This window comes from Palaemon carinicauda, chromosome 23 (genome assembly GCF_036898095.1).
Source record: "Palaemon carinicauda isolate YSFRI2023 chromosome 23, ASM3689809v2, whole genome shotgun sequence".
In the NCBI taxonomy this organism is placed as follows: domain Eukaryota; kingdom Metazoa; phylum Arthropoda; class Malacostraca; order Decapoda; family Palaemonidae; genus Palaemon; species Palaemon carinicauda.
In genome coordinates this window covers 93,516,892-93,531,559 of record NC_090747.1, presented here as the reverse complement: position 1 = coordinate 93,531,559, position 14,668 = coordinate 93,516,892, and the positions used below count along the sequence as shown (strand labels likewise).

The window sequence follows — 14,668 nt, the reverse complement described above, 5'->3', positions numbered from 1 at the left end:
GCAATCAAAACAAATTTGAAATAGTGTAAAAAAGCAAAGTTAGTTGGAAATCCTATAAAACATGAAATATTAGTTGAGTTAGACAAAGTTCTGAGTAAATAGTTTATAGAAGTGAGCTTTGGATCTCCATTTCAAGAACACTCATCATTGAGGATGATAGAATAGAAGACTGGGCCTTTTCTGATGGGTGGTTACAGTATTCAATTTTTTTTTGCTGTTATCATACGACCTGGTGTTTCGCAAATTTTAGTTTCATCAATTCTGATACTGCTAAACAAATTTTGTTCCGTAACCGAAATACAAACCACGCTATTTACAAAGGGTATTACTTTTAGCGTAGCTGAAATGGCGAGCCATTAGAATTTAACGAGGGTGTATTACCCCCGCGCTAGTTAGCGGGGGGGTAGGGGAGTGGTAGCTAGCTACCCCTCCTCCCCCTCACACACAGGTGAATACTCACTTTCACTTTTGGCTCGGACTGTGACAGACGTCTCTGTCTTGGTCCTCGCTTGGCAGCCATTGTCTGTTTTGTCTTTACTTAATCGCTTACTTTTCTTTTACTCAATATATATGTAAACATGTTTTCATGTTTGTATATATATTTGAGTATAGAAATAAGTAAGTTTCCTTTTCAGATGTGTGTGTGTAGTGTACGATATCTACGTGGAGGCCTCGGCAGTTAGGCCACCACGGCCTAATTTTATGGGTTGCGATCGAGTTTGACTTCGGTCTTTCTCTCTCTCTCTCTCTTGAGGTCGTTCACCCTTTTACTATGTTTTACTACGCCCTTGTAGCTTCCTTCCCGTGTGGGTGGGGTTGCTACGCCGTACATTTTGTCTCAATTAGTTTATGAATCTAATTGTAGTTGTTAATTTTTCAGCTTGTAGAACGATTCCTTTCGGGGTTTTCGTTTTTTTCTTTAGTGTTCATTCATTTTTAAATTACATAATTACATAGTTACATAATTATAATTGTTATAATTCTGTTTTGGTTACAGCTCTCCTTCCGCGAGTGTAAGTGGTTGTGAGGGCACGTGCCTGTTGTGTAATTCTTGTTCCTTTTCCTCGGGATTCCTCTTCGGAGCCTTCCCGGGGGAATGAATGTGTACTAATATTATTTGTTTTATTTTTTACAGTTACCGATCTAGTTCGTTTCTGTAATATAGCAACGGTGTGAGCTGTCTGGTTGAGTCCCGGGGATTCGGCTGTTGCTGCCTCCCCCTTGTATTGTCGTCAGGGGCGTGTCTCCTTCTACTGGTAGTACTCCCGTGTCGACGGACAGCTCTCCAGTTCATTTTAGAACAGTCAGGAGGCTTGCCTCCTTGGGCGGATAACTTTCCTTCCGAGGGAAGTTTTTTTCCTGTCCAGGCTTGAGCTTTTCCTCTTTTGGGGGGTTCTTCTCTTGCCTTTTTTTCGTGCGACTATGCTCTTGGTGCTGAGCGGTCGCACCTGCAGTTTCGCTCAAGGGGCTGGGCAACTGCAGGATCTCCTCTTCGGAGGATTGCCCCTTTTAGGTCACTGGCTGACCAGTCTCTTCCACGAAGTGTTTCTCTTTCGTTCGCGAGAGAGTACACTCATAGAGACTCCTCTTCGGAGGTTTCTTCTGTTGCTGTTGCTGTTGGCCTCCCTCGCCGTAAGGCCCTCCGTCCGCCTCGTCGTAAGGGCCTCTCATCTCCCTATAAGGGTGTTTGAGGCGCCTTTTTGAATCTCCGTTTGCAGCCTACAACTTCTTTTTCTCGATCTTCCGTCTTGGTGCAGATGGACAGCAGTCTAATCTCGTCTTCCGACGGGCAACGGTCTTCCCGACGGACAACGGTCTTCCCGACGGACAGCGGTCTTCCGACGGACATCAGTCTCCCGGCGGACAACGATCCCTTCGGGGCAAAGGGTTGCCCCCACGGGGGTTCTTCCCTTGCGTGTCAGGGTTTCCCTGCGCGCCCTTCTGTTCGTCAGCGCTCTCCTGTTCGTCAGCGCTTTCAAGATGATCTTCCCTGCAGTTCCTGTTACGTGCCCTGTGCGCCCACGTTCGCCCTCGCGATCTAGAACTTAGGTTCAGGTCGGGGTCAAGGACTCTTCTTCTTTGCGCGGGCTTCCACGCGTAGCCTTCTGCTCGTCAGCGATCATCAGCTCGTCAGCGATCATCAGCTCGTCAGCGATCATCAGCTCGTCAGCGATCGTCAGCTCGTCAGCGATCATCAGCTCGCCAGCGATCTCCGGATCGCCCACGTGTGTTACAGCTGGCACGCCAACGTTCTCCAACACTTCTGAAGGAACATGGTTCGCCAGCTACTAGCTCAACTGCGGATGCTGATCGCCATCGCGCGACCCTCAACTGCAGATGCTGATCGCCATCGCGCGACCCTCAACTGCGGATGCTGATCGCCATCGCGCGACCCTCAACTGCGGATGCTGATCGCCATCGCGCGACCCTCAACTGCGGATGCTGATCGCCATCGCGCGACCCTCAACTGCGGATGCTGATCGCCATCGCGCGACCCTCAACTGATGATGCTGATCACCATCGCACCCTTTCACGCGATCATTCACCTGCGCATACTGCTCGCCATCGCACAACCCTGAACGATTGCCCGCTTCGCATGCTGCTCCTCATCGCACAACCCTGAACGATCGCCCTCTTGCGGATGCTGATCACCATCGCACCCTTTCACGCGATCATTCGCCATCGCACAACCCTGAACGATTGCCCGCTTCGCATGCTGCTCCTCATCGCACAACCCTGAACGATCGCCCTCTTGCGGATGCTGATCACCATCGCACCCTTTCACGCGATCATTCACCTGCGCATGCTGCTCGCCATCGCACAACCCTGAACGATTGCCCGCTTCGCATGCTGCTCCTCATCGCACAACCCTGAACGATCGCCCTCTTGCGGATGCTGATCACCATCGCACCCTATCACGCGATCATTCACCTACACATGCTGCTCGCCATCGCTTACCGCCAGCGATCTTCTTCACCTACGCGGCAGCACGATCCCTCGCCGTCACGCCCATTCGCCTGCGCGCCCGCGCGATCGCTCGCCTGCGCGCCCGCGCGATCGCTCGCCTGCGCGCCCGCGCGATCGCTCGCCTGCGCGCCCTCGCGACCGCTCGCCTGCGCGCCCTCACGACCGCTCGCCTGCGCGCCCGCGCGACCACTCGCCTGTGCGCCCGCGCGACCATTCGCCTTTGCGCGACCGTTCGCCCTCGCGCGACCATAGTTCGCGGCGAATTCCACAGCCGGTGGTAGCAGCAGGGACGCGTGCTCCTAGGCGGCACTCGGGATCACCTCCATCCAAGCACAGGTTGGTAGTGCAGGACGAAGACAGGTCAGTACAGCATTCTTCCCACCTTCTTTTCAGGCAGGAACCGTCGTGTCCTCTCCAAAGGATCGCCCGATCCCTTTCACCTTAGCGAGGATTTCGGACTCTGTGTCCTTGGAGCAGCAGACATGGTTTGATCCGCTGGCACGGGCGTTAATGAGGTTTATGAAACCAGCACTCACCGGCCAGGGTAACAAACCAGCGGCTGTCTCTCCTACGCTGAAGAGAAAGAGAGGAGTGGACTTCGTGGTGACTTCCCCCAGGGCGAAGTTGGTTCCCAAGAGGTCGGTCTCGAGGGTCCCCTCTCCTGCACGAGTACTCTCTCCTTCTCCCGCCCTGGAAGGATTTTTGGCGGGGGGGCTTTCCGTTGAAGATTTCTCCATCGGACAAGGGGTGACTGCTTACCTCTTCCTCTGGGAGCTTACCAGGTTCTTTCCCTCCTCGGTTACGGCCCGAGGTTTGGTTCAAGGAAGCTACAGGAAGATCAAGGGTACTTTCCTCCTCTCGAGCTCAGGCACCTTGGCCTTTCGTCGTTAAGTATCTACTTGCGGACAAGCTCGATGTTGTACCATCTGGACGCACTGACTGAAGGCTTCCTTCGGGTGTCTCATCTGTGGAGGTCAACGACCTCAGACACCCTTCCATCCTTGAGAAGAGTTTTGTCTTTGCCCAAGGACAGAGACTTAAACATCTGCTGTGCGGAGTAAATCGACTTCCGGTTTCACTCCTCCAAGGCGCTTTCTTCCAGACTCTGCAGGGCTCCAGCTCCCTTTTCTTTCAACCACGTCGGCCTAAGTTATCGGCTACGACAACTGGGACAAGGTGTCCAATTGCAGTTTCCTCCTGTCAGGAACAGATGGCACGGGAGACTCCCCCGGGGGGGCATAGTCCTAAAAGGAGTTCACGAACTCTAGGATTGCAGGTTTTTTCGCTGGGAGGATGCTTAAGGTTACTCATCCGAATGACAGCTTCCCGATGCCCATTCCCGCACAATCTCTGTGAGTAGCCAAGGATATCGCGCCTGCCGTCTCTGTCAGCGAATTCAGTGTCTCTGAACCTCTATGCCATAGCATCAGCAGAGTTGCCCGGTTGGGCAGAATGATCCATACCTTAGGCGAAGGTCTTCCTTAGGATCATCGACGGCTTCACCCCCGGCCCCCTCAGTCGATCCTTTCTTGTAAGGAAGGATCTGAGAGGGGACGTCCATAGTCGACCTCTCAGCCCTGATCAAGTTTGTCGAACAAACTTCGGCCAGCGTAGACCAGCAGAATCGATCAGACTGGTAACGAGGCGACAGGACTCCCTTAACCCTGGATCGGAAGGACGGGTACTTTCAGTTTCCATTCCATCCATCTTCCAGGGTGCTCGTCGAATTCAGCCTAAACTGCAAGTATTCCTGCTTATGATGCAGTGTGGCTATCCCGCCGTGGCATAGCAGGTTTGTTTCCCCAGAGAACTCTCCCTGCCTTCCTCTTGGCCGCTCAGGTGCAGACTTCCGCCTCCTCTGCTGTTTGGAGGGCTGGTCAACTCCGGTAGGCTCGGGTTTCGACCTGATTCAGCGCCGGGAAAAGCTTCCGAATGCTGACCATGAGTGTGGGCTCATGGTATTTTGCTTGGAGCCTTCTCTTCCTCTGCCTCAACATCTGGAGTATCTGGCCATGATATTGAGTCAACCGCCTTACCACGTTGGAAACCCCGCTTCTCGTCCGTCCAGCGAGGTTAAGCAACGTCGGTACTTGGATGGGTGACCACCTGGGGACGCCAGATTCTGTTACCACATCCTCCGAGCCTTCCTTTCGGTTCACCGTGGCAAGACTGAGGAGAGTCGCAGTACCTGTTCTCAGTCAAGCAGAGTTTTCAGCCCTACCTTGGAACGTTTCCTAGTTCTTCTTTCCTCATTGACCCGTTTATAGTCCGAACGGTCGCCTCAGGATAAGTTCCATGTGGGGCGATCCAAGTTCCGGTGGCTTCAGGCAATGTTTAACCGGACTCCCTGGCCCTATGGGACCAGCGGAACTATTAAACCTGCAATGGGTGTTGACCTATGGAGCCTCTTGATGGTAGTGGATATTCTCGTCCTTTCCCCACATTCTTGATGCGGTTCTCGGACTCGTCAAAGGAAAGGGGGGGGGGCATGTTCCGGTCCAGGCCTATGGTCAAGACCTGAAGGATACCTCTCCATCATTCAGGCAGGCTTAAGGGCCTTAGTCTGGCCCCTCTTCAGATCCTACCGCTCCTGCCAAGTCGCCCCGTTGCGTGTCGACTTCATGCTAACCAGCAGGGGACGCATTTTCACACCTTCACATCTTGCAGTAGAGATATCGGGATGATTGAGATTCTCTCAATTCCACCATCGGCTCTCTCATTCCAGGCAGGGGAATGTTTCTCTCAGACTATCCGAGCAGAGCCTCATAGAGAGAGTGTACCTAGGGGTCTTTGACCTTGGGTAACCAGCAAGTGCTGGTCTGGGGGACCTGATCGCGACAGCTTGGAACCTCAAGCTTCCGCTAGTTTTCCCCCCAGTCTCAGACCCCGAGACTCTGGCAAGATGCATTCCGGTGATGGTGGGACAACTTCGACGCCTGCGTCTTCCCTCCTTTTTGTCTGCGGACAATGGGTCTCAACAAAACCAGGTTGTCTGTCAACCTTTCAATGGGAGAGCTCCACTGGGACTATGTGCAGAACGGTTTCTGGACCCTCTGCTTCCCCTGACGGAACTCCCGGGAGAGCTTCTCCCACGGCGCAGACTACTCAAGCAACCACACTGCGACATCTCTCCCGAACCGGGGCGTCGCTTCGGCTTCATGCCTGGAGACACTACGCTTCCTCCTCTAGAAGAGACAACCCGCTACAGTCGCGGTACGGAGGTCGCGTCATCTGCGATAGTCATCCACAGGGGTCTCCCAGGCAAAGTGAAGAGTCTAAGGTGGTTGGTGCCGTGGGAGATATACTTCTTCCCGTGAGGCCTCTTCTCCAGCAATAACGGTCTTATTGCCTTTCGGCGGGAGGAAACTCCTTTCCGCTCTTGGCAATGAAGCCTGTCGCTCAGCCTTTTCCTGACCTTCAGGCTTAAAGGAATAACTTTTTCCTGCCCGCTGGATCTATCCTCGCTCATGCGAAGCTACGATCGTCCCTGCCCTAGTCGGAGGAAGACCTCCAACTTGGAGCATGGCTCGGACTTTTAGTCCTTTAAGAGATCTTCTCAAGACCCTTTTACGACAGGCCTCGGATTGTATTCCGCCCTGGGTCTTCTGCTCACTCTGGCCACGGCCAGTGTGTGAGCAATCTTCTTGGTCTCTTACTACTCCCCCCCTTTCTAAGGAAGAGGGGAAGGCAACATTCAGGCTCGCTCCTGAGTTGTTGGCTAGACTCAGAATCTGAGGGTCCCGACCCTTCGGTCCGATTCATTCAAGATTTTGAGTCTCCATTCTGTGTCTGATGTCCCAAGACCTTCTCTTTCTTGCCAGTACAGGAATCGAGAGGTTAGCGCTGGGAACAGCTGCAGTTTGGCCTCAGTTGCAGCCGATTTGGGAACACAAGGAGGACATGGGGGGAGAGTCACCAGTATACCTCTTCAGCCCGGACTCAAGGACATTCATCTCGACCTGTCTTCAGACCCTCCCCCGTCACGTCGCCCTACAGCACGATGTTGGATACATCGCAACGTCCCTCGCCTTCGAGTAATACTACTCTGTGACGCAGGTGCTACAAGCTGGAGTCTGGAAGCGTCTGATGACCTTCGCAGCCCGCTTCCTGCAGGGCGTGACCCACAGGAGTCTCGATACGTTTTCTATCGCTCTGTGGTGGCTACACAACAGCTGGTCTAACCTCAGGCTCCTTTTTGGACAGGTAGCAGAAGGTTGAGGGCATTGTTATCAGGTTTTAGTCTGCATGAACGAAAGAAGTATGTCTGGCCCTTACTTCTTTCTTCATCATCCCCTCTACGGGGAAGCAGCATCCTGGTCTCTGCATAGCTGACCTCGAACCTCTGCAGGTAAACCATGCTTCCTTGTGTTCCGAGTATTGAGTCAATACTGTCGCGTCCCCCATACCCTGACGAGGTGGTATTGGGAACGTCTTAACCCAGAGTTCCTTCTGGAACTCCAGGTCAACTGCCTAAGACGGGTCACACTTCTTCCTTCACACACAAGCTTACGTAGGCCACATGGTTCCTTGCGGTGCAAGGAACTTGTGAGGTGCAGGGACTCCTTTTCTCGAGTGCGACTCACTCGGATTCTGAGTCCCCGGGTAAAGCCAAAGCCAGTATGGCTGGGGACTTTCCACCCTTCCTAAGGGATAAGTCACCCTTTGTAAATAGCGTGGTTTGTATTTCGGTTACGGAACAAATGACAAATTCGAAGATAATTTGTATTTTTCCTAACCATACAAACCTTAGCTATTTACACATATTTGCCCGCCAGCCCTGTCCCCCAAGACAAGTCCTACCTCTAAGTGAAAGTGAGTATTCACCTGTGTGTGAGGGGGAGGAGGGGTAGCTAGCTACCACTCCCCTACCCCCCCGCTAACTAGCGCGGGGGTAATACACCCTCGTTAAATTCTAATGGCTCGCCATTTCAGCTACGCTAAAAGTAATACCCTTTGTAAATAGCTAAGGTTTGTATGGTTAGGAAAAATACAAATTATCTTCGAATTTGTCATTTTAGAGCTTACACCAGAGCTAGGGTTGCCAGTGGTAATGATACATATCCATTTCTTAAGGGCATCCATGAAAGAATTTTGATTGGAGGAGAAAAGGGTAATTGAAGACAGAAATACAATATAGTAATGCAAATTTGTTCCTACGTGGGTACAAATCCTCGCCGTTTAATTGGGTTAGTTGTAGCGCAGCATTTTACGACCTGTTAAAGAATTATTGATGGTCTGGCAACCTGGTATGGTGCATCACCCACCTTCTATGAAAGCCAGTTCGTCGGGGCTCGTGGCTGGGATCCCCCACTGCTTCTGGTCACTGCTGTGAATGGTCATCTGTTACTTGCCTCTTTGGCTCTATGAATTCTCCTTATGATGTGTGTAGGGATTGGTTATCCTCCCAATGGGTGAAGTTCAGTGGATGCAGGAAGAAGGCCAAGCATGATCATTCTTCTCTGACTGCTTAGGCCTCAATGGAGAATAAGAAGCTCAAGCCTTCCCTTTCGAGCCAAGATCTTCTCTTGTTTGATCCTTTGTTACAGTCTCCTGGAGATTTTATAACAAAGGATAATGATCTAGTTTTTGGTAACGTGTTTGTTGATGTAGTTTCTCCTACCCTTCTTTGAGGCTGAGAATTCTACCTCTGAGTGTGACCTTTCAGCTTCAGTCTTTATCAAAGCCATGGATAATATGCAGGCTGATGGTCATAAGTTTTTTGCCTGAACTTGATAATCCTACTCATTTGCCATTCCATCCTATGAGTGTGCTTAACTTGTATGAGCAACTTTATATCTCCGATGTAGGAGATCAAGGAGGTTTTATTGGTTATGTTCCAAAAGTTTCTCTTGTGTACGTGGCATGCAAATCTCCTTAGCATACACTGATGGATGCAAACACCTCGTCATTCTCCAGCTTTATGACATTACTGTATTCTCCCTGCACACCACCATCGCAGTTATCTGGGATGTACTACTCCCCTTCTAATCCTAACGGTATCTTCAGACCTTCCTGTTACACCTCGGGGTCCTTTAAGGCCATCTTCCCCTAAAAGGGAAGTAGTGAAGTATTTCTTCCCTAAAAATGCTTTGTACAGAAAGTTCAGCATTGTTTGGGAGCTGGCACTGGCTCTTCAGGATATCCTCACTCCCACAAACAATCCCTGCGTCAGCTCTCTCCCAAAGCCTTGGGGGTTTATCCGCATGCTTACGCTATGTGGGCTTCGTCTTGCACTATGAGAACACACCACTGTCATTATACGCTCACCTATTGTTTGCCCTATAGCATATCGTTTCAGGGGTTCTCCTTTACCCAGAACCTTGCCCTGTCCTCCAGTAGTCTTTTTAGAGGATGGCAATCATTCTTTAGTGCATTATCGGTCTCAGCACTCAAACTTTAGAAAAGATTCTTCTGTTTTAGAGGTAAAATCACTGCTTCAATCTAGTATTAGAAAATGGCAACCATATTCTTATCCTTTGGTTCCTCAAACTGCTTCTCCTGCTCAGCAACATGAACCTCTAGCACTTACGCATTCGAGATTTAGCTCTCCTCCAACACTTGTAGTAGTCCATAAGCATAGACCTGATCCCCAGGTTTCTAGCTCTGTGAAACATGACAGTTTTTAGGGATCATATAAATTACACAAGATTGATTTTTCTCGTTTGTCAGTTAAGAAAGAAGTAAAGCCTCTTCTTTCTCCTTCGTCATTTTATGATCCTATTTCACCTGATTGTGATGCATCTAACTGATTTTTCCCTCTCTCTTTTAATATCTTCAGCTTATACACTAGAGATTCTATGTGAATGTAAATATATTCATGAGAAGTGTAAAAATCCTTGCTTAGGAACTGATACCTACAGAATCTAGATCTAGACCTCCGTCTCAATCGCAATTATCCTACTCAAAAAAAAAGGCAGAATGCCACAAGCCAGAGTCCAATTAAGAAAAGGATCTCAATATGGATATATAAAATTAAAAGAAACTTTAAAAGAGAAATAATTAATATTTTAACATGAAGGACTAAAGTAAAATAAGATCTTCACAATTGGTTCCACTGCCTTGGGGTAGAGTTCTTGACTTCTCTTGCTTAAGGGTACATATGGGCACACTATTCCATCTTATTTCTCTTCCTCTTTTTTTTTGGAAGTTTTTATAGTTTATATATGAAAGATCTGTTGTATTATTGTTACTGTTCTGAAACTATTTTATTTTAATTGTTTACTACTTTTCTTGTAGTTTATTTATTTCCTTCCTTCCTTGTTGGAGCCTTTGGGCTTATAGCATCCTGCTTTTCCAACTAGGGCTGTAGATTAGCTTGTAATAATAAGAATAATAGGTATAATTGACTGCATACCTGGCACCAATAATAACTTACTGTAATACCTGTATATGACATAAAAAGTAAGGCTAGAGGAAATGTAAAATAAGGATGAATTTCAATTAATTCAATATTTATTCACTGTACTTGAATTATCAACAAACTCCTTTACTCAAAATTCTATCATATTTTTCACCCAATCATATTTATCTTGTAGGACAATTATCCCGTTTTCCCTGAGCTTCTCAAGTACTTGTTTTACATCTTTGGTGTGCCGTTTGTAGTTGGGCCTGAAAATCAGAATGTTGTCGACGTAAACGAGGCAACAAGGTAATTCTCCAAGGATGTCATCCATAAGGTGTTGAGAGGACTGTAATTTAGATGATATATCCCAAAGGGGTGATCATTGCTGTCTTTTCTACATTCTCTGTTACTACTGGGACTTGCTAATACCCCTCCAGGAGATTGATTTTCAAGAATTTTCTTGGCTCTTCGTATGGGATAGTTATGTCTGCGATTTTAGGTAGGGCTACCTTTCTAGTACAATTAAAACAGTAAGTTGCCGGTAGTCCCCGCAGAGCTGTCATGTTTTGTCTTCTTTAAACATCATGTGAAGGGAAGATGCCCACGGACTGGAGGCTTTCTGGCAGATTCTTCCTGATCCATGTCCTGAAATAATGGCTTATTATAAATAGAATAGTTTGTCTGGAGCCAGCCGTCTTAAACTTTCGTGCACTGGAAGTCCCTCTTTTACAATATGATGTTTGATGTGATAGGCTGCATGAGGTTATGCTAGAGGTCATCCTTGAATCATTTGAGTAATTTCGGAAGGAGGCTAGAGTTCTCAGGTTCGGCATGGAGCTTGTTGCTGCCTTTGGAGTGATAGGAACTATAGGGCCATCTCTTTGAATGAGTTGCTGCCCTGATACATCTATACCTATGTCTTTTACCTTCAGGAATTCTTCTCTGAGTATTAGGAAGATAACATTTGCCATGATGATTGTCCAACTACAGTATATGGTTTGCTGGCAAATGCTACATCCACATATCTTTAGTGTGGCACCATTTGCGGTAGACTCGTGGTGGGTGTTGGGGGCTGGATTCAGTAGTTCGTTTGGGTTTGCAGTGATGAACAATTTGCATGTGTTTGTATCGACGAGGAATTCAATGTCAGACTTCTCATCGGTGATATAGCCTCACTACTGAATCTCCAATGGAAGAAACAAAGGCCCTGTGGGTTATCGGGCTGTATTCTCTGGCGTGGCGGATGCTTGATAAAACACTCGTTCCTTGAATGGAGAACAAGAATGGCAGGGGAATCTGGCCCACCTCTGATTCTTCATCACTTACAGGTTGAAGTTGATTAGCGGCCACTGCCACAGATGTGTTTGAATGGGTTCTGTCGATGTCTGGGCCAGGTGAACATTTGTAGGAAATCCATGGTAGTCATGGTGGATGTATTAGGACTTTCCTCAACTGTTTTACACAGTGACTTGTCTGGAGTACTTTGTGCACTAAGTCCAGCGTTGTCTCTTGTTGGGCATCAGGAGTGGTATTGTTGCTAGTCACTGGAGTTGCCTGTAGACATATGAGGACCATTGATCTCCTATTGCCATTCCTATGTTGTCCAGAAGTTTTCTGGCTCTGGGGTGTTAGGGCATACAGAAGGATGATCTTAGTTGGGTCGTTAGAGTTGTGTATGTGACCTAAGTGTCTGATTCGTCTAACCATTGTGCTATATGTTCAAAGATTTTGTTGGGTAGGAATTTGAGTAAGATGGAAGCTTTTCGTGATAAAGATGTGGATGTCTTTGACCTGAAAATAGTATCCACCCAAAAGAACCATACCTCTGGATTGTGTGTTACGAAAGGAGGTAGGCAGACGGAGGCCGCACCAGTGATTTTGTCAAGAGAGTTGGCGGTGTCAAGCATCTTCAGTTACTCCAAGGTTCCCAAGTTGCTGGTCATGGTTTGGACATAATGCTGGCTTGGACTAACTGATTTATTTCCTCAGAAATTTAACATTAAGCCACGCATGAAAAGGTAGAAGGAAATTTTATATCCATAAAGGTACATGATTGCAATCCAGTTGTGTTTCTTCACTCCTGTTACATGTCTGGTATATATTTTAGTTAGAGGATCAGAACCACTTGAATCATCTCAATTGAAAGTTTACAATACTCATTATTAAATATCCATTTCTATTTTAAAGATAAAGTGCCGTCATTCCTGGAATAAACAAAAATATCTTCGATGTCATATTGTGTTTGTTTTAAGTCCGTTTTCATGCCGTCCGTGGGAGATGGTGTTTTGGTGACCAGAATATCGTTGTAAGATGCTATTTATTCTGAAAGTATACTCGGTATATGTGAATGTTGGTTAAGTATTGAAATGATAAATTTCACCATGAAAATTTGCTTTTCATTAGGTTTTAGCTGTTCCAAAATTTCTTTTTTATCTCTTGTGAATTATTTTTAGAAAATAAGAATTATTCTTATGTATATAAACTTGAGAAATATTTTAATACTTCTATTTTCATGTTCTGTATAAAACAGGCTGGGATAGGAGTTAAACCTGGGACCCCCATTGACGTTGTTGTCCCTTATGCTGATGATGCAGATATGATTCTAATCATGACTGTAGAGCCTGGGTTCGGGGGCCAGAAGTTCATGGAGGATATGATGCCTAAAGTCAAGTACATCCGCGAAAAGTTTCCAGACATGGACATAGAAGTTGATGGTGGTGTTGGACCCAGTACAATTGATGCATGTGCTCAGGTGAGTTCTCTTTTTTTAATTCTTTTCATTAGCAATATGTGGACCTGTTAAAGTATTCTAGAACATATTGTTTATTTCTGGGTCGACCTGTGAAAAGAGTCCTTCTTATATATCTTTTCTGATAAACCTTCCAATTATACCAGAGAAAGATAAAAGCATGGAATGCTGAGGTTACAACCCTCGCGCGAGCACCTTTTGGGTGTCGTGTATAAAGCAAAGGGGCATGAAATCCACTATTCACAGGTTGTCTTCCATTTAGTTAATTCCTTCGTCAAAGGGATGGGCCGATACAAAGGCCCTAGCCAACCACCAGCGCCACACCACCCACGCCACGACGCGAGCGCCATCTGAACAACATCCTTCTTTTTGGACTAGTTAGTGTGGAATTTTTTTTTGGTGATCTCGGCCTTTTTTAACATTCGTGGATTTATTTCGTCATGTCCGAAGCTCCATCTTCACACATTCCAATGTTAAGTACCATAGTTTGTTTTGACAGCTTTTATATCCAGTATAGTTTGTTTTATTATTCCCGGCTGGCCCTTCATGGTGGCCATTGTTTGTTCACTTGTTTGGGAATTCATCTTTGTCTGCCCGTTTAGTACTGTCACTTAGGTTCTTGGTTAAGTCCTGGCCTTATGCCTTTAGAACCGTTATTATTTTTGTGTTTTTTATGCTCATTGTACTTTTTGCTAGCAAGTCCAGCCTACGAACGAGATAGCGGTCTAGCTTTGTTATTGTTTAGTACCCGCCCCTCCGGGGCGTTTGTCACTCGGCTGTGCTATTTATTTTAAGTTTTAGCAGATGCTATTCTTCGTTCGTAGTCTTATCTTGATGTACATTTTTATTTTATACGTTTATAATAGTGTTGTGTGATTTTTAGTCCTGATATTGTGTCCAAGAGAGCGAGAGCTTGGGGTCCCCGTTTTCTGTTCGCAGGCACGAGTTACCCCTTTCTCTCGTTTTCTTTCTTAGCTCCGGTGGGTGAGCGGATTTCCCGTTTTCCGTTTTGTGCGTTCAACGGGTTCTCCCTCCCTCACCTCTCCCCCTCTGGGTGTATGATAACTTACGAGTTATTTATTTTTGGTTACTTTTCAATTGTTAGCGTTATTTTAGGTCCGTGTTTCGTCCTCTCCCCGTTATGGCTCGGGAGTAGTTATGAACGTTTTCCACTCCGCCTTGAGTTCTACTCCGGCATGAGGGATTCTCAATGACTTTCGTTCTATTGTTATATTTATATATTGTTTACTGCATGGGACGGGCTTCATATTGTTTAGATACGACCCTCCGGTGGCCCTTACTGCGGTCTCAGGCCACGGCCATATCCACAATAGCCATTGTTATTACAATTGTGTTTTTATTCACAATAATTATTCAGGACCTTTCTTCTCCCTCCGGCCTCACCGGAGATCGTAAATACGCTTTGCTATGATCTAAGCCTTAGCCTTTAGCTGCGGCTTGGCTTTTATATCTTTCACAATTGAATTATTAGCCACAATTGAATTATTCAGGGCATCTCATTATCCTCCGGCGTCACCGGAGGTCGCCCATACACTTCACACTTATTTGCCTTGCCTTTGGCTAAGGCGGCATTATTCAGGACATCTCAT

General features: G+C 47.2%; 1 protein-coding gene across 2 annotated transcripts in view; it reads left to right on the top strand.

Annotated features, from left to right (window-relative positions):
- The window catches only part of Rpe (Ribulose-5-phosphate-3-epimerase), a 60,825-nt gene that overhangs the window by 40,033 nt on the left and 6,124 nt on the right, over positions 1-14,668 (top strand). For both annotated transcript variants that reach the window (XR_011039595.1, XM_068347222.1), the window contains exon 4: positions 12,840-13,061. Coding sequence is in view for 1 of the 2 variants with exons in the window: in XM_068347222.1 (XP_068203323.1) it covers positions 12,840-13,061 (222 nt within the window). In the remaining variant the exon portion in view is untranslated. The remainder of the gene's footprint in view (positions 1-12,839; positions 13,062-14,668) is intronic.